The following is a 20,091-nucleotide window of genomic DNA, read 5'->3' as shown; positions in this document are numbered from 1 at the left end:
GACAGAGACAGAGAGAGAGAGAGAGAGACAGAGAGAGAGAGAGAGAAAGTTCGAGGGGGGACCAATCTGTGATGTCACTGGTAGTGACTGGATGTCATTTTCAGTAAACAGCGCTGGTGTTTGCACTAGTGCCGGTGACCTGTTGGCCCGCGCTTCAGACGTTGGTGAATATGACACTTGTGGTTAAACTGGAGGGACCGTGCCAAGCAGACAAACCCAGCCCAACAGCCCGGTCCGGCCCAGCCCTCCCTTCTCACTGCTGTATATAAGATGGGCCCATCTGACAAGTGGAGAGTGATAGTGTGAAGAAATTCTTAGAGGTAGGACGAACGAATTCCGTAGTTGCGTCTATAAAATAATGTCAGTTTCTAATTTTTCTCGATATATATATCAATATTTTCATGGGTCTCTTGTGTTTATTACAGGTGGTACAGTTCATCAGCTGCACAATGACGATTTCTTCCTTCTGTACTCTGCTGGTCTTTGTGTGTGTAACATTCACCTTCTGCTCGGCTCAATGTAAGTACTTTTTTACATCATAGAGCAATTGCTAAGTTGTCCATGATATGTTGAATGGAAATCTTTTTGTCATAGACATGTGCACATCAGAGGGCATTGAACTTGTTTGTGTGTGTGTGTGTGTGTGTGTGTGTGTGTGTGTGTGTGTGTGTGTGTGTGTGTGTGTGTGTGTGTGTGTGTGTGTGTGTGTGTGTGTGTGTGCGTGCGTGTGTGTGTGTGTGGTGTGTGTGTGTGTGTGAGAGAGAGATAGAGAGAGAGAGAGAGAGAGAGAGAGAGAGAGAGAGAGAGAGAGAGAGAGAGAGAGAGAGAGAGAGAGAGATGCAAGTGTTTGCGAGAGTGTATGCACTTACCCATGCTTCTGTGTGTGCTTTACTCCTGGTGATTCATGTGTTGATGTTTGTGTTCTGACATCTTTCATTTGCACACTGGCAGATCATTGACTATCAGTAAATCTTCACCCGTTGCTAAACTGACTCTCTTCACAAATCCTGAAATGAATTGTGCATGAGACCCTTGTGGCACGATTTTATCATTGTCTTTTTCCTAATTTGAAGCTGGAATAACAATTCACAGCATGTCACTTCTTACAAGGCCCTTGTAAGCACTTTAAGACCCTTAGAGACTTTTGTCACCTTGCCCCTTTGTAAATTTGCCATCTAATTTTGCACGGGTTAGGCATAAATGCAATTTAGTTGTGTGCAGTGTGCACTTGTGTGCTGTGGAGTGCTGTGTCACAATGACAACAATGGTAGTTGGAGTTTCCCAGGTGGGCTTTGACTAATTTCATTGCACAGTTTAGTTTCTTTTCAGGGATGAAAAAAGAGACTTGGGGGTCTTTCAGTAAGCCCGATGTACAAATTGTAAATGGTTGTTTCCTGTCTGTGTAGTGAGCAGCTGTGCTGGGAGGTGTGGGGAGCCCTTCTATCGGGGCCACCTGTGTCACTGCGACTACGACTGCCTCGGCCATGAAGAGTGCTGCAGCGACTTTGAGGGCGCCTGCACCACAAGTAAGACTTATGCAGCAACAACATCAATATTAATGTACAGTATATAACGACAAGATTTTGGTTTGTTTTTTTTGTTTTGGGGTTGCATGTCTGTGTGCTCTTGTGTGTTTGTGTGTGTGTGTGTGTGTGTGTGTGTGTGTGTGTGTGTGGTGTGTGTGTGTGTGTGTGTGTGTGTGTGTGTGTCTGTGTGTGTGTGTGTGTGTGTGTGTGAGTGTGTGTGTGTGTGTGTGTCTTATACAGCAACATTGATATTAAAGGGGCAATATGTAGGATTAAAAGTTTAATTAATCAGTCCTGAGTCAGCCGATGCTTATTTGAGTCAACAGTAGGCTAAGTGAACGATGAGACTCGCGACCATTTTCACGGTCCGCCGTCAGAGAACCCCAAATGTAACTTTTGACAGAGGGACCCAAACGAGTGTCATGGGAAACACTTCTCATACGAAAAATTTGCTTTACATACCACCAGATACATATTCACATTTGTATCAACTGCTGGCATTCTGTGATGAAAAACATCACAGCATTTTTTCATGACAGTGTAGATTTTGAGACTGTTGCATGTTACGGGCACCACACAAACTATGTAATCCTACTTAATGGAAGTACGTATATACAAGATTTTTTTTGGGGGGGGGGTCGCATGTCTGTGTGCTCGTGTGTGTGTGTGTGTGTGTGCGTGTTTGTGTGTGTGTGTGCCCATGTCTGTGTGTGCCCTCACATGTGAATGTGCTCACATGTATACTTACATGAATGCATGTGTGTGTGGGCGTGCGTGCGTGTGTGTCTGTGTGCGTGTGCGTGTGCGTGTGTGTCTGTGTGTGTGTGTGTGCACCCGGCAGGTGGCTCATGTAAGGGCCGGTGTGGCGAGCCTTTTAAGAGGGGCAGGCAGTGTAACTGTGATGCAGACTGTGTGGAGTTCAAGCAGTGCTGTCCTGATTACAAGAGCTTCTGCGATGCTGATGCAGACGGTAAGACCGTCAGTGTGGCCGACTGGTCTACTCTGCCATCAGCCATCAACTACTAAACTAACCCAGCCCATACTACAGCTTTTAATTATGCTGATGTGTGTTCAGTTCTGTTTTGATAAGTAATTGCTTAATTGCTGTGTGTGTGTGTGTGTGTGTGTGTGTGTGTGTGTGTGTGTGTGTGTGTGTGTGTGTGTGTGTGTGTGTGTGAGTGTGTGTGTGTGTGTGTGTGTGTGTGTGTGTGTGTGTGTGTGTGTGTGTGTGTGTGTGTGTGTGTGTGTGTGTGTGTGTGTGTGTGTGTGTGTGTGTGTGTGTGTGTGTGTGTGTGTGTGTGTGTGCATACTTGTGTGTGTGTGTGTGTGTGCGCGTGTGCGCGTGTGTGTGTTTGCTTGTGTGTGCAATATTAATGCCGCAGAATCAGCAGAAAAAACGCCATCAAAACCGCCAGCAGAAAAGCCTTCAAAAAAGTCATCCAAAAAGCAGTCTAAAAAAAAGTCTTCAAAAAAGACAAAGAAGCCCAAAACGCCAGCCAAACCCACCGCCGCCGCTGAGCTTAGCCCATGCGCCACCACTCACGCTAGCAAGCCTGCAGGTATAATCACCTCAGCCACGCAAATGCTACTGGGATTTTGTGATTATCATAATCAAGAGCAATCATAATTAAATACTGTGTGAATTTGCATGGAGTGTGTATATTAATACACAGTTAAAAAATGCTGTGTTAATTCAACACTTAGAGAGTATTCTGGGACCAAATATACTCTAGAGCAGTGGTTCTCAACCTTTTTTGAATGGACCTCATCATGAGCCTCCCAATGCCTCCTTGACCTCATCATAAGCCTGCCAACGTCCACCTTAGTCTTAAGAAAAAAAAATAGACTAATCCCCCCCGCTCTCAGCTGTAAACTTCACCACATACCCCTTGAGTACCGTAACGTCTCTGTTGAGAAACACTACTCTAGAAGATGTTAAATTGACTCTGTAAGTGTTGAATTAACACAACAAAATTGACTGTGTATAATATTATGCTATACTTATCAATACATACATAATGTAGTGCTTGCTATGAGCTCATGCAGCCAGATCAATGAGTGCATACTGCATAGTAGAGTAATAGTAATCGTCAAAATACTGCAATTTATATACTGTATTAGTGTTATACATAGGAGATCCAGGAACAGCATGCCAATTCAATTGTTGACTTGTGAACTCAGCACAGTACAGTAGAGTCAATGCTGTGAGCTAATGGAAACTCTCAATGTGTAGAACTAGATCCTCCCATGCCAGAGGAATCGGATCCTATCCAGCCTGCTCCTGAAGATGTCAATGAGGGTGAGTACTAAAGACTGAACCAGCCATGGATGGTGTGGGTGTCCTGTTGTTATGGCCCACCCTGAACTACAAACTGCTCGTTAGAGTTAGGGTTAGGGCGATGTTGAAAAGCTTCTGGGAGTTCATTTGCTTGAAGGAAGCATTCTATTTCAACAATGTGTATTCTCGTGATTGTCTTGAACACAGTCTCCAGCTTTAATCTTTAACTGCTACCACATACCGCTGAGAAATCATCTTGAATTCTTTTCAATTGTCAGATAAGATGAGCAAAAGTGACTCCCATTTTCCTCCCTCTCCATTGTCCGAAGCAGAGGGGTTACCAGACCAAGTAAATATCTATGTCTGTTTCATCACTTCCAGTTAAAAAGACTTCAATATGATTTCCCAGCAGTATGTGACGCGTTCACTATCTGGAGCTTCTGTAAAACTTGGACAGGTTCCACTCAGCTCAGAAACAGGAAAAAGTGACAAATGTCACTAGTCCAGTCTTTCGCTCGGTGGCAGACACAGCACAACATGAGAATCGGAAACTTGCGTCCTTGCACCTTTGGGATTCGGTGTTGAAATAGGATTCCTTATGCCTGATGGAAATAACAGGACATGATTCACTTGACGCAAATTCAGTTTTATTATGTAAGGTCTGTCAGAAAGTCACGGAGGTTTTGGCAATTTACTGTGGCTGTATTTCAGCTATTTGATTTTAAATTAGATGTACTTTGTTCTACTGTATTTTATGGTCTGTAGAACAAATAAACTGTAGATCAAAAATCAATAGAAGCAGGGTTTCATTAGGAAGTGAAGTTTAAAAAAAGCAGAACAAATAAGATACAAGTCACATTATATGTCAGATTTGCACTTAGTACAGTGATCACTCTTAAGGTTTTAGTCTAATGATGGCACAACAGATCTGACTGATCTGAATAACTTCTCATGTCATTCATTGTCTCACCTCTCCTCCATATCAGCCATCAATTTCGTACCAGACACACCAGAGGTAGCTCCTCCCCCTGAAGCCACTAGTGGGTACGAGCCCCCGGCAACTGCTGCTCCTGAGTCCCTAGTGCCAACCGTTGCCATGGCATCACCTATGCCAGATGATGCCGAGGCAGTGCTGGACACAGAGCTGATGGATGATATGCTGACCCCAGACAACTTCAACCCAAACCCCATCCCCGACCCCAACCCCACTGTGCCTGATGAGACCCCACCAGGGCCCTCCGACCCTACAGCCCCTTCGTCTATGGATCAGACTCCCCCCACGGACAACCTGGGTGAGTTTTTGCTCCTACTACAGTCTGTACACTGTTAAGCGGCTGCCTTAAATTTGTAAGTTAACTCAACTTGAGGCTCATATTTTTGTCAACTTCCGAGTCCCAAGTTGAATTCACCTACAAAGATAAGGCAGCAGGGCAACTTACCTTTTAAAAATTAACTGTCTTGACACTAATCGCAGTGTGTGCTGCTATGACTTTTGCACTATTAATACTAGTACTATTTGACATTATGTTTGTTGGTTGTACAGGCTCATACATGTCAGATATGAGTTATGACATGCTATGCTGTTTATGACGGTGCCTTTTGGTCACCCATTTCCCATTTTTTCTCATCCATTTACCCCAACGCTACAGGGCCTTCCTCAGACCCATCAGACCCTCTCCCTACCCTGGCCTCTACTCCAGCATCTGAGCCAGTGGATGAGGACAGCGACCCACAGAGTCCAGCCAGCGAGCCCACATCATCAAGCCCAGACTCTGAGGGTCAAGATTCGCCCAACACCATGCCGAGCACAGCTAGCGTTATGATCACAACCGGCCCTACTGCTCCATCTGCATCTGAAGGAGCCACGACACCTGCAGACTCTCCTGTCGACTCGAACCCTACTCCCTCCACCCCAGCAGATGGAGCCGACACGCCTGTGCAAGGTGACTAAACCAAGGCATTACATTACATTACATTACATTACATTACATGTAACTGATGCTTTTAGCCAAAGCAACTAACAGTTATTTTACTAACAGTTATGTAAGGGCACCTCAGCTATGGAGTGAGACATGGAAGTGGAAGGGTGGGATTCGAACATGCAACCCTCTGATTTAAAGCTGCTAAACACTAGGCCAAAGAAAAAAAGCACCCAAGGTTCTCTTCATACTTGAAAAAGTTTATTTATTCTCTGGTTTATTGCACCAGACCCAAAAAGGCCTCTTTCGACCTCAAGCCATCCTCCCGTGTGCACGGCTCTTTTCCTATATGACCTGATGCATTGAACTCGCACCCAAAGCCATATTTACAAGATTGTATTCTTTGAACATGCCTTTGTACTTCTGTTACAGGTGACCAGACTAAACCAGGAGAGAACCCGGACCCAGCCTCCACCGATGCTCCAGGTACCTCCGATAGCCAGGCTACCACCGTCACCCCTCAAGATGTTTCAGGTGCTCCAGCCGGAGATGCATCAGACAAACCCTCTGAGCCACAAGATCCAACCACCACCAGAAACCCACCTACGGGCAGTGAGACCGTACCCACCGGCCAGCCAACTGTGGCAGGGGAGGATGGCAATCAGCCCTTGGCCACCCAAGACCCTGTTGTCTCACCTTTGTCACCTGATTCCACTGCTATACCCACTGACGCAGTCCCCACAAAGCCTGGAGAGACCCCATCAAAGCCTGGAGAGACACCTTCTAAACCAGGGGAGACACCTTCTAAACCTGGGGAGACACCATCAAAGCCTGACGAGACACCTTCTAAGCCAGGGGAGACACCATCAAAGCCTGGTGAGACACCATCAAAGCCTGGTGAGACACCATCAAAGCCTGGTGAGACACCTTCTAAACCAGTAGAGACACCTTCTAAGCCAGGGGAGACACCATCAAAGCCTGGAGAGACCCCATCAAAGCCAGGAGAGACACCATCTAAACCTGGGGAGACACCATCTAAGCCTGGAGAGACACCATCTAAGCCTGGCAGTGCCATCACCATCCCAGGACTGGACAACACCCTGGGCTACCAGTCAGGTGGGCGTGGATTCTCTGCCAATATAGCCTACTGTGCAGTACACCCAGTAAAGCCTCTTCTCAGGTTTGCTCTCTATGAAGCCTGCAGGCGATTGATGTGAAATAACACTAGTTATTTAATTGTCAAATTTATTTGCATTTGTATGAATGTGTTCTTTTTATTTACATCATTGCCCTTTGAAAGAAAATTATATTTGTCTCTTGTAGTGTTTCCCCATCTGTTGGTTACTGCACTACACACTAACTTGAAGCAGTATGGCTGGGGTTTTGACTCTTTGACACTTTTTGATACTTTCGTTTTGAGCCTTAGGCCCTAACCAATTTGCTATGGCATTTAAAGTGAAGTCTATGCTCCACAAACTGCTCATTTACTTGGCCCTTTTCTTTCTTTATATCTTTTATGTGTCTGTCTGTGGATCCCCCCTGCTGTGGCTAAGTTATTTAGCCACACAGAGTAACTGCCCATCCTGGATGCAGTAAATGTTAATTTTCTGCATGGCTTGAATCTTGTTCCTAAACTCACACCCAAGACAGGCTCATTATTAGCACTACTTTGCTCTTCCCATTGCAAAATCACAGGCCCAACATGCACAGTCTTAAAATGAGACGTTTCTACTGTTGATGACTTGAGCTGATGTCTACTGTCTCTGCCATTGATATTATGTGGCCAAACGGCTTCATTATGGAGAATATGGTTTCTTTCTCCTTTTCTATCTGTCTCTCTCTCTCTCTTATTTGTGGTTTATTTTTCCTTCATTCTTTGTTTTTACTTTTTTCTTTGTCTCTTCTGCACCTCGTTCTCTTCCTCTGGCTTATGGTGTTTCCCCTATACACATACAGACGACAGCAATGACACTAACCTCTGCAGTGGGCGCCCCATCAACGGCCTGACCACGCTGAGGAACGGGACCACAGTGGTTTTCCGAGGTGAGAGTCAGACTATTATTCCCCACACACAGGCAGGGATGGATTATGACACTATGGGCCCCTGGGCCAGACCACAAGGGAGACCCCCCTCAATTATGTTGGTAGTTTACAGAACAATTCACGGTGGAGTTGTTAATAAAAGTGTGATATTAATGCAATTTGAGAATACACATTTAGAGGCTAGAGCTTCAGGAGCCCCTTGACTCTTAGGCCCCTGGGCCTTGGCCTAGTAGGCCCGTGTAGTAATCTGTGACTACACACAGGGCGGCCGACCACACCATTGAGGCTGGCCAAGGTTTTGACGTTTTTCTCCACCTTGTACATTTTTTTTTTAAATTGGCATGGAGACAAAAACCACTAAAACTTTTTTCCTCAAAGATTGCATTTCAAGTAAGGCGTGGTACTTCTAAATGTCATTTTGACCCCTGGCTCTCTCTCACGTTAGAAAAAGAAGTTTGGTTTATGTGAAGTGTTGACGAATAGCAGATGATGAACAACAGATACTCATAAGTCTTAAAAGACCTAATATATGCCTTTTATAATCCATAAAATATTAATAGTTCATATTAAAAGAATTGTCAGGAATAAAATCTATGCATCCGTAGCACTGTAATCATATTAAACAAGTATGCTTCTGTGCAAATTATACAACAAATTCCCATCAGGATCCAAACCTTTTAAAATATGTGGTCTTTAAGTCGAGAAATCTCTGGCTGTGTGGATATGTACAGTGTGTGTTAGTTGGCTGTGTGGATATGTACAGTGTGTGTAAGTGAAATAATGTAATATAATCAGGGCTCTAAATTAACTTTTTCCACCACCAGCCAATTTGGCTAGTGGACATTTTTTCTTACCAGCCAAACAGAAGTTCAACTAGCCATTTTTTTCAATCTCGCCAAAATAAACTATGTGTTAGGCTAGTTATTTTTTTTTTAAATTATGGTAATTTTGTTCAACAATTACACTATATACACTATATATAGGCCTGCATACTATAGGCCTATTATAGGCTATATATTTTTTCATTATTTTTTAACTTCTGCTTTATTTTTAACTTTCATTACTTAGGCCTAATCAATTTGATTAGTTTTTGTTCAATTCCTCTGAAAACAGCTGAATCACATCACACAAGCCACTCACATAACAGACCTTTAACATACAAAACCTTACATACGCACACCCCAAGGAAGCAGAAGTGATGAGAGGAAAAGGAGAGGAGAGAGGAGGAGCTCTTCTCTTATCTACCATGCGCAACAAAATGACAAGAAGCCTAGTTTAACTAAAAGTAAATAATATCACGGGAATCTTCGATTCCTTTGTGACTTCCACAGCTTCGTCGTTGGTTGCTTTTTTGTTATTTGTTTTCTTTCCGATGGCGTGGGCTTTCCAACTTAGTTGCGCCAGGACTCGGAACATTTCAGAAGACAACTGAACTGACAGCTACGCTCACACTACTCTGACAGTCAGCTCTCCTCCTCTGCCCTTGTCGCTATTTCGTTCCACAACCACTCCTTTTTTAACGTCACTATTATTACGGTTACAATTACTACTAGCATTCACCAACACACAGAACTTTGCTCTAACCACCGCCACATTCTCATCACTCGCACAAAACATAGGCATAATCTGCGTCATGTGTTATTGAAACGGTCAGGGCCTCGCTGCTTCAAAAAGGCAGCCTGTTACAGCAAGGTTCAGCCTAGTAATAATAGCAGAAGTGGCGTTAAGGTTGTGGCGAAATCGACGAGAGCATAGGAGGAGAGCTGCCTGTCAGAATAGTGTGAGCGTAGCTGAAGGCTGGTCGTCTGAAATGTTTTCAATGCTGGCGCGCGCAACAGCATGGAGTTGCCGCTTGCTGCACTCAGAAATTCTCTAAGCTATGAGATAGGCATCTCTCATTGGCTCCCATTATAGCCCCGTTGGCGAACGCAGCCAAGTAAAAGATGAATGGGAGCCTATTGGGCTAAATGGCTCAGCAGGGATTTGTGACGGTTCTGTTCTCTGGTTTGTAAAGATGTGTGCACATTATGTACCTTATCATAGAAGTTGTATTAGAAGTGAAGTTAAAGGTTCCTGACATGGCTTTGTTCTCCCAAAGACGTGTTAGTTTTGTCCTGCAACACGCTAGCATTCGGCTAATACCTGCTGGCTGAGGAATCTCTGCGACTATTCACGACCAGAGCTGACGAGAGACGTACTCTGACTGATCCTAGCAGAAACATCTACGGTCACACACCTCAAAACCCCCCACCGCCGTCCAACATGTTAATTGAAGGTGCCCAAATTCTTAAGGATGAGCACAGTCATTTCCTTTACGCAATGTACACATGCCGCTTTTCCACCACCTTAAATGCTATAAATAACAGGTGTCCGCAACAATCCTAACATAATTTAAACACATCGACTTCTGAAGTCAGACTTAAAACTACAAAACAAATGGCGTAGTGCCGTAAAGTCGATTGTCACGTGTTATGTCATTGCTATAGTTGAAATAAGGGTCATTTTCACGAATCTAACACTTGACAAGATGCAAACGTGTTGGCAAATGCTTTCACTTACTCATATCTATCGAACGCGACTCCATTGTTTCCAGGGAAAAAATCACACGGGCAGATAGTTCTATGAGAAGCGTACAGCCCCATTGGCACCCATTCATTATTTACTTGGCTGCGATAACATAGCTGCAGTGCCACTCCTGGCCACACCAGCTAGTGGTCGTTCTTGTACAAGATTCCATTTTCTTTGCTGCACTAGAAAGCCCACGGTGGGAGGCTACGTCGTGACGCTAGTGTCCATGGGTAATGTAGGAAATCTCGCCTTAAGGGCTCTGCATACTTAACGTGCGCACGTTCGTCATAGCAGCGGTTTACCGTTCATAATTTACTGTACTCGGGCGCTACTGGCCAAATTGGCGGGTAGGTATTTTTTTCTACTAGCCAAAATTAATTTTCACCCGTGTTTGGCGGGTTGGCGTGTGTTAATTTAGAGCCCTGAATATAATGTAATGTAATTTCTAATTCATTTATTTTCTTGTTTAAATGCAATTTAAGTTAATGAAATGTGATGTGACATAAAGTAATGTAATGTAATGTAAATGGGTAGGACACATCTTCTGGATGCTGGACTCCAGGAGGGTGCCAAGTCCACCACAACGCATCACAGACGTGTGGGGAATCCCCTCCCCCATCGACACAGTCTTCACCCGCTGTAACTGCCAAGGGAAGACCTACTTCCTTAAGGTAGGTAAAGGCTGGCTGCCATATACATGGGTTCTAATTTTTTGTTTTCCCTTGGCTGTACGAACCTAGCTGCGCACAACTCAACCTCTGATTGTTGGAATCTGCTGTCGGTCAAAACATTTGCTCACGTGGTTGGCTGCCAGTGTCTTGCCCCTCCTCATAACATTGTGTTTACAAACACTGAGAACCCATGTATGTCATTTGGACAAGGACCAGGCAGACCAGCAAATGGCAAAGGTGTAGCAATGCATGTGCTTGGCCGGGCATGAGTGGTACTTGATAATCAAGCCCACCCAATCAAAAAGGTGTTTTTTGCTTTATCGTTTTAAGAAATAATAATAATAACCGTTTTCAGCTAGGCTCATCTGAGGTTTTCCTGCTTATTTTATGCTTTCTGTTCAGACAACTAAAAGAAGGGCATATGAACTGGCAGGCACAACAGTCCCAGCACAGAGCAAAGGGCACAGTAGTAAACATACCCGGTGCAGCAGAGGGCATAGCTGCCAGGCTCAGCCCCCGCATGTTCTAGACTCTCCAGAGAACAGAACATCATGGATTCCAGATTGACATTTAAAGTTCCATTGCATTTGCTGCTCTCTAATGGGATGGCTGTTTCATTTTTTCCAGAAATCAGGAAATGTGGGTGTGGGTGGATTAATCAAATCACTTCAGGCACAGAGGCAGCTATTTTATTTATTTTTTAAATGTTAATTTGTAGGGCTTTTATGGTTTTCTTCCATCACCATAGACCACTGGGAAATCTGTTTAATAACAAATAGATCACATGTTTTTCAGGGGCGTAACTACTGGCGTTTTGAGAACGATGTGATGGACCCGGGCTATCCCAAGGCTATCCGGACAGGCTTCGACGGCCTATCAGGTCACATTACTGCAGCTCTGTCTGTGCCTGCTTACAGGCAGAGGAGGGAGTCTGTGTACTTCTTCAAGAGAGGTAAACAAGGTTGTATTTCATGTCCATGTACATATACAGTATACACATGAATTATATGTATCAATGTATGTATTTCATTATACATACACAGTGTTTCCCCCAGAATTGTTGTGAGTCAAGGTGGTGGGGCGATAAAAGTAAAACAAAAATTGGCTAACCAACTTAAGAAATGGCATTCACAACATCAAATCTTTATTATTTCAGGGGCCTAGTCAAGGTGGTAGGTGTTTCTTGTCAAGGTGGCCACCTTAGCAATATTGTGCTGGGGGAAACCCTGATACATGTACTTTCTTTGGACTTTCATCTCAGTGACTTTCTGGACTTTCATTGAGCTGGATATTTTTATTAACTCATTAAACTATTAACTAGTAAATTCATTTGATAATATATCCATATAACATATAATATATATTCATGTAATAGCAATAATGTACAGCAATAACATGTTAACTTTTCAGAATACCAAGGACACTAGAGATTAAAAAACTGAAAAGGGAGTGAAACAGAACGGTGAAATCACTTTGAGTTTGCGAACTGGAGTTGATGAGTTTTTATTGTGAGTAAGACCTTTCCACTTTCATGGCTCCTCTCTTGCACAGGTGGCCGAGTGCAGAAATACTCGTACGACCCCTTGAAGGCACCCAAATGTGGCAACCAGCCCAGCCAGCCTATGCTACCCAGCCAGCCTATGCAGCCCAGCCAGCCGAGGGTTCACTACGCAGTACTGACCAGACGCAACAGGAGGCAGGCACCAGGTGAGCAGAGGACTCCCACAATGCTGATGGTAGTCGGAGGATGCAAGTCATTCCTCCTGTCCTTTCCTGTGGCTTGTGAGTTGTGGCCTTGTGATGCAAGGCTCAACATCACTGATGATCAAAGTTTATTCAAAAACGGATTAAGATAGCCGGGGCCCCCTGGAAGGGAAATTTCACGACGAAATGACATATAGACCGCGTCATAATTATAAGCTAGGAATTAAGGATAACATGTCTGCCAGCTGTGGAGAGGGGTATCAACAAGATTTAAAACAGTACCCAATAGTGCATATTGTCACAATTCTGCGATTTTTGACTTCTAGGCTGCAGGGCAAAGTCCCCCAAAATGTAGTCTGCCTAGGTTGACAGTGGGTAAACTGTTGTTTTCTCCACGAAAGTACGACGACACCAAGTCGACACCCAGAGTAGCAGAGTGGGAGAGGGCCTGAGGCCTTTAATCTGGTTATACTCCGCTGTTGCTTGACTGATGGCACTAACAACGCCATATGAGCTCTTCATGGTAGTAGTCATTTGTACTTTAAAGTGTCTTTGATTTCTCAAATCTTTCATTCAATTTACATACATCATGTCATCATGTTTCAAGTGAGGCAGACAGACGATGTTGGTCACATTCATTTTTCCCCATCTCAGGAGGTTGGGCTGCATCATCACCTTGACTTGCCTCTCTGCAGAAATATGCCTGGCAGAACAATTAAATTGTATTTGACATTCGGGTTGCCACCTCTGTCAAAATACCTGGATATTTCGAGCACAACCTTACATTTTTTCTTATAAGCAATGCCATCCTTCAGTATCTAGGGAAAATAAATCACAGGGGTAGACCATTACGAACCGGCACAATTGGTTAAAACCAGGACAGGTGTCAACACTACTTGACATTGACCTTGACCTTGTCTTGTCTCTCCCTTCAGCAGCAACCTACCTGGGTAAGGAGCTGAGCATCAAGACCAGCTGGAGGGGTTTCCCTACCACCGTCACCTCAGCCGTCTCCATGCCCTCCAGATTCGCACCAGACGGATACAACTATTACGTCTTCTCCCGCAGTGAGTAAACGCAACATGTTTTCCTGGTGTGGAATTTGAAAAACAATGTTTTCAAGATGTTTTAAACATCCATTTTTTTAAGGTTTTCATTTCAAAAGAACAGTCCGAGAGATGACAGGAAGCGAAGTGAGGAGAGATGGGGTAGGGCTGGGACATGACCCAGATCGGACTCAAACCTGGGTCCCCATAGCACCCCTAATTTACCAACAAAGTTGACTTAAGTGTTTTGAAGAACTAAGTGACAGGTGTTGTAATTACAGTAGATGGGCAGGAGGAAAGGAAAGTGCATTTGTATTTGCATTTGAGTTGTACAACAAATTGAGAATAACATATTAAGGTAGTACAACGTATTCCCAACTTCACTTTCAGAACTTCTCCAATGCCCGTTCCAGATGTATTTAAGTCTGGCATCCTACTACAATCATGGGCACCCAGCCCAGCTAGAGTTGAAAGTATTTTCTTTTTCTGAGTCAGTGTCACAAATGTGCTCCAGATGTGGCCTTTAAAACACCCGGCTGCTGCCTTCGCTTTAACGAGTTGACTTAGATGGCTTATTAAAGTGGAAGAACGGCGTGTGTGCCTGCCGTGAGGGGCCGGCCGGGCATCCTTGTTGATCTTCACCGAATGAGTGTAAGTCATGTCTCAAAAAACACTGTCTGGTCTGGATGGGCGCTGGCTGGCGGGACACACTAGTGGGAGTGTGTGTGAGTAATGGTGTGATTGATGGTTCGCAGCCCTGCGTGGGTAAGGGTGGACCATGTATACGGGATACAGCCTTAGCAGTGTGTGTGTGTGTGTGTGTGTGTGTGTGTGTGTGTGCGCTACACTGATGCTCCAGAAGCTTGCGTGGGTATGGGAGGGTGTGTGTGTGTGTGTACACAGATCAAAACTGACATTTCTGTCTGATGTGTGAATTATGGAGCTTGTGTGTGGATACAGGCTGTGTGTGCTCACACACATCACATCAGTTGGGGTTCCTTCAGGTTTTGGCTGGCCTGGGTGCACAACAGGAAGTCATGTTGCAGTGGAGCCTACGTCTAGTCATTGTGTCACTCAGGAAGCAAATACACGCATGTCATGTCCCAGTGCCCACGCTTGGCTCGACCCTACCTCACCTTTGAACACTGTCTGGGTACAAGGGAAATGTTTATGACCTCACCTCCCCAACAGAGGAGCAGGTTGTCTTATTTCTCAAGACATCTGAAGGAGCAGCTACATTTTTGTATACAATATAATGCTCCCCTGTGATCAATTCTAACTTCAATTGATTAAATTAAAATTAGAAAAGGGAAAACCCAACATACCACTATTTTTGTCTGTAAAGGCCTACATATTATCCATGTTGCACTGTCGACGGAGATGCTCATCCCACTGCATGCATGATGAATAGTTCACATTGTCCATATGCATAATAATAATGTTTTATTTTTTTGCATTTTTTCTTAGACTAGAATATAAATGTATTTCTTTCAATAAGTATTTACCACGTTTCATCATCTTGTGAGAAATGAGAGCAAGGAATGTTCTTACTGTAAGTAACAACCCGGTGGTGTCTCTTGTGTCCCACAGCAACGCACTACAATATCAAGATCGATGCAGAGCGGCCTAAGCTTGAGACACCAATCACCACCACCACCACTCAGACACAGGGCACTCCCAAGAGCTTCTTCAACTGCCCCAAGAACACACAAACCTGAGACGGGACACGGACACATACAAATGATGTGGCACAAATTACAAAATGTCTATCGGTAGACACTGCATAACGAAGTCTCCACACTTCATCTGACCAAATACCACAAACAGAAGTTCAGTAAAAAAATGTTCATACTTTATTTGTACTTTCTCACTGATCACAATTGCTGCTGACAATTACGCGCACAATAAAAATAATCAATCCTCTGACGATTTAGAAAAGGAGAAAAACAAGAGCAAGAGCACACCACACAGCTGCTGAACTGGCTTGAAGCAAATAAAACTTAGTGATGTTGAGTGGAACTGTAGTTGCTGGGCTTTAGTTGCTGCAGGGGATGATAAAGGTGTGACACTGTATGGGAAATGGCCTTATTTCAGAGAGCGATCTCTGAATCCCATGCCTGCGGAGAGAGAAGAGAGAGGATTCAGTAACCAGTAACATTCACACTTCACATGAAAGAGTTTCATTGCAAAATGGTGTATATCCATTTTGGGAAATTACATTTTTGTTCTGGGCATTCCATTGCATTGCATTGCATTGGAAAGTGCATTTTATACAGGTTTAAAAAGTATGTTCTGAAAATATTAGAATGGCAAGTATTCCCACATAGATGATAGGACTTCTGAACAGTCACTTTCAATAATAAAATACAAGTCAAAAATGGTGGATACACAAATTTGCAACAAAACTCTTCACTTCTTCATGCCTCCTACAATGTGTTCAACACTGATCAAGTCAGATCCTGTACATTTGACTGTAAAATGTGTTTTTATACATCTTATTAAATGTAATAACTACAACTGAGTGTTTTATTGATCTTAAAATGAATAAGGAAATACATCAACGTACAAATGAACTAGCATGTCAAAGAATCTCTAGTTCACAGCACTCTGTGTGCGTGTGTGTGCGTGTGTGTGTGTGTGTGTGTGTGTGCGTGTGTGTGTGTGTGTGTGTGTACCTCTCTTGGGACCACTGCCCATCTGTGTGTGTGTCCAGCGTTGCAGCCTACCACCAAGCCCTCTGCCTCTGGTAGGCTGAGAGCTGCTAGTGTCTGGGGAACAAAATGTAACACACAATGAACAGTTAAAAAAGTAAACAAATATTAAAGCTTAATCTTGTGAAGGGTACATATGCAAATACAACACACAAAACAGTGTTACAGGTGTGTGTGTGTGTGTGTGTGTGTGTGTGTGTGTGTGTGTGTGTGTGTGTGTGTGTGTGTGTGTGTGTGTGTGTGTGTGTGTGTGTGTACCTGCGGAGCTAGAGGATGGCTCCTGACTGGTGGAGGGGAGGCTGGCCTCGTCAGATGTCTGTCCAGAGTCCTCGGCCTCTGTCTGGGACACGGACTCCACACCGGCGTCCACACTCACCCTGCACAACATTCACAACACGCATACAAGACAAAGCGAGAAAGCGAGTGGGTGTGAGGGAAAAAGACAGAAAGAGTGAGTGTGTCTTCCTGTTGCCCTCACCTTCTATAAAAATAATTTCACTGCATTTGTGCATGTGTGCGGTCATCACTTGGCCTAATGGTTCCATGAAGCTATAGGCCCTTCCAGTAAAGCCATGTGTGTGCTTGTGTGCCCAGGTGAAAAAGTGGTTGAATTTAGTACAATAAAAGCATGACTGAAGTGTACTTAGCATGTTAAAAGTGCACTCGTGCTTTTTGTGCTAAGAAAAAGTATGTTTACAATATGCTTATTTAAAGTGTACTTAAAATTAGATGTATTTAAGTTGCTCTCAAAGAAAGTACACTTAGCGAACCACACTTCAAGTGCACTTCGAAGATGTTTGGCTAAAGTGTATTTAGAGGAATATACTAATAGTGTTCTAATAGTGAACTTACTAAAAGTGTATTTTTTAATAACATATTGCAATTGTACTTTTTTAAAGTGCAATATGATTACACTTCACCCAAATGTCTTTGAAGTGTGATTTTCTATAGTGCGCTTTAAAGTAAATCGCTTTAACATATTGCAAGTACACTTTTTGTAAGTGCACCATGATTGTACTTCACCCAAATATCTTCAAAGTGTGCTTACACAAAGTGCATTTACCCATGATGCACCATCATACATGTCCCATCATGCAATGCACTTCTTGGAGCTAAATTTCTCAAACAGAAAGCCATTTATCCTGAAGGAATATTTTTGGTTTGTATGAAAATATTACTCATTGTTATATTCTGTGTTTATTGTAGGAGTTTTAAAATTTTAAAGTGGTACACAAAAAAGGACCATGTTCTCACCGTCATTATGATGGTCACGTATATGTTCTGGTATATATAGGCTCACACTTCCCATGATATCATGGTGGGAGGTAAGTTGGAACTAGTTGTTCAAACAAAAAGTAGAGGGTCACCATTAGTGATCAATTCAAGTGATCAAATGCAGGAAGGTGGAACAAGATTGAAATAAAGTGAAATGTGTATCTGAAATCTCTGTAACAATGCAATGATTGTAAATGTCAGTCGTGCTAGGCATGCATACTGTATCACTACTGTGACATGTGGCTGTGTGTAATGTATAACCTCTGAGGACCAGCATGGATTGTAGTATTACATTTATATTATTTCATGTACTTGGGAGTGTACTGTAAATATACTTCAAGCATACCTGTTATATATTTACAATACTTAATGTGATATACTTTTTACAGACTTAAAATGTTCCAATGTAGTCCAAAGAAGCATGAAGTTAATATACTTTTATTGAGCTTCTAGTAACAATAAAATGTTATAGAAGTGTACTCAAGCACACTCTTAATGCCATACGAATGAATGAAAAGGATGTTTGGAGCATACTTTCAAAAGTATGCTTGTAGTGCACTTAAAGTTGTCCAAAAGCGGTGCCAATTTAGCATCCTCAGTGTGCTGCAAGTGTGCTGAAGTACTGCTTTAGTAGTGCTTCAGCGCACTAATAGTGCAATGAAGCGCACTTTAAATCGCCGAAAATAGTACACTTTGTACTAAGTACGGTCAAAAAAGTACCCTTTAAGTATATGGGTTTTTCACCTGGGTGCCCATCCCTTGGGTCTTTACTTTCAAGTGGAACAATAACCTCATGGAACCAGAGTAGAGTCTGTGTGTGTGTGCGTGCGTGTGCGTTCACTCACCCCTCGGCCTCTGGTTCCATGAGGTTGTCGTCTCTCTCGTCTCCGCCAGTGGAGGCTCCCGGGGTGTTCAAGCTGGGCGTGGAGGTGGTTACCAGGGGAACTGACTGGGAGGCCGGCTCAGACGTGTCCATGGAGAAGTTATCGATGGACACGTCCTGAGAGAAGACAGACACTGGCAAGGGGGAACAGGAGAGGACAGACACAAAGATTATTTATTTGACTATTTTTCCAAGTAAACTGTCTGAAACAGACTGAAAACTTAGTAAATCCTCACATCAAATTTTAATAGCTGTCAATGTGCAGTCTTGTTCCATTTACTGCCAGTTCAGCAGCTATGGCTGCGTCATAGCCAGCAGATACAAAAAAATTCTCACAAGATTTGCAAATAAATGAACAGATTATATATGTATAACACATTAAGAAGTTCAAAAGCCCAGGATTTCCACATGTAATGACTGGTCTCTGTCTCTCACCTGGTGCTGCCACCTGTAGAGGCGTGGTGGGGACGCTGCGGCCCCCTGACTCCTCCTCCTGGGACGCCAGGAACAACGGACTCTCATACATACCCAGACCTGACAAGATAGATGTAAAGTCCTGCTTAGGTTTTCTGCAGGAGTTCTCAACACACACTATTTAATTAGCTCATCAACCTGACTTATGTCACTATTTTGGGGCTTAATACATTTAAAATCGTTGGCCGGGGTTTATAAAGGTGGTTAAGTGTCTTATTTTTCATGTTAAGCGTTGTCTTGATTTAAGACAAGCTAAACGAGGGAGTAAGTAGCTAAGCTAGTGAAAGTCAATGAATCCATTGACTCTCACTAGCTTACTTACTTACTCCCACCTTAAAACAAGACAACGCCGAACATGAAAAATAAGACACTTTACTACCTTTATAAATTCAGCCCCAAAATAGTGGCATACCCCTTTAAGGGCGGTGGTTATTAGGAGGATCAGCTGGTTCATTGTATTGGCTGGAGCAAAAATGTGGCAGCAATGTGGGACCAATCACTCAAAGCTACAATTGAGGACGATATTATTAGCCCCCCTCCTGAAATTAGTATCTCTCTTGATTTCTCAGTGAGAATGACCATTATGAACCGTTTCTGTTATTCTGGAAACAAATACACTGATGGAGATCATGTCCAATGAGTTGAATTTGGATTTTTCCATTTTCACAATGAGTTTAAACAAAAAAGGGTAAACATGGCAAGGACAAAATGCCCCCTTATCATTAATAGTCAATAGAGTGCCATTTATGAACCAAAACTGACGTCAGGAACTTTGATTAGTTGTTAACTATTTTGGTCCATTTTCATTGCAAATAATTAAGCTGGTCCAAATTGCATGGATGTTGAGGATGGACATTCATTTTCAGCACTCCTCAAAGACTATCTAAAGGATTGAGATCTGAACCACACCATGACCATGGTTTTAGTATCCTTGAAGAACATTTGAACAATTTTGGATGAAAGTTTTGGGTTATTATCTTATCCATTGAAGAT

The 20,091-nt window shown here is 43.3% G+C and overlaps 2 protein-coding genes across 5 annotated transcripts in view; one reads left to right on the top strand and one right to left on the bottom strand.

Moving 5' to 3' along the window:
* Positions 1–226: 226 nt before the first annotated feature.
* Positions 227–16,269, top strand: LOC134451420 (proteoglycan 4-like). Of its 3 annotated transcripts, none has more exons than XM_063201880.1 (15): positions 227–320; positions 426–519; positions 1,407–1,526; positions 2,368–2,496; positions 2,909–3,085; positions 3,760–3,825; positions 4,791–5,096; positions 5,454–5,747; positions 6,156–6,839; positions 7,680–7,766; positions 10,869–11,005; positions 11,801–11,957; positions 12,557–12,712; positions 13,648–13,776; positions 15,346–16,269. In XM_063201880.1, exons 2-15 carry the CDS (start codon positions 450–452, stop codon positions 15,471–15,473), a joined length of 2,640 nt encoding a protein of 879 aa, XP_063057950.1. In that variant the 5' UTR covers positions 227–320; positions 426–449; the 3' UTR covers positions 15,474–16,269. The 3 variants fall into 3 exon arrangements, with proteins under 3 accessions (XP_063057950.1, XP_063057949.1, XP_063057952.1); XM_063201879.1 differs by having other exon boundaries at positions 228–320; positions 13,645–13,776; XM_063201882.1 differs by lacking the exon at positions 2,909–3,085 and having other exon boundaries at positions 228–320; positions 13,645–13,776.
* Positions 15,586–20,091, bottom strand: part of tprb (translocated promoter region b, nuclear basket protein) — a 43,217-nt gene continuing 38,711 nt past the window's right edge. For both annotated transcript variants that reach the window (XM_063201877.1, XM_063201878.1), the window contains exons 47-51: positions 19,060–19,158; positions 18,587–18,758; positions 16,725–16,843; positions 16,431–16,523; positions 15,586–15,872 (exon numbers count right to left, since the gene is read on the bottom strand). In XM_063201877.1, the coding sequence (XP_063057947.1) occupies positions 15,841–15,872; positions 16,431–16,523; positions 16,725–16,843; positions 18,587–18,758; positions 19,060–19,158 (515 nt within the window). In that variant the 3' untranslated portion in view covers positions 15,586–15,840. The remainder of the gene's footprint in view (positions 15,873–16,430; positions 16,524–16,724; positions 16,844–18,586; positions 18,759–19,059; positions 19,159–20,091) is intronic.

The sequence above is a fragment of the Engraulis encrasicolus genome, chromosome 6, assembly GCF_034702125.1.
Source record: "Engraulis encrasicolus isolate BLACKSEA-1 chromosome 6, IST_EnEncr_1.0, whole genome shotgun sequence".
In the NCBI taxonomy this organism is placed as follows: domain Eukaryota; kingdom Metazoa; phylum Chordata; class Actinopteri; order Clupeiformes; family Engraulidae; genus Engraulis; species Engraulis encrasicolus.
This window is presented reverse-complemented; position numbering and strand designations above follow the sequence as displayed.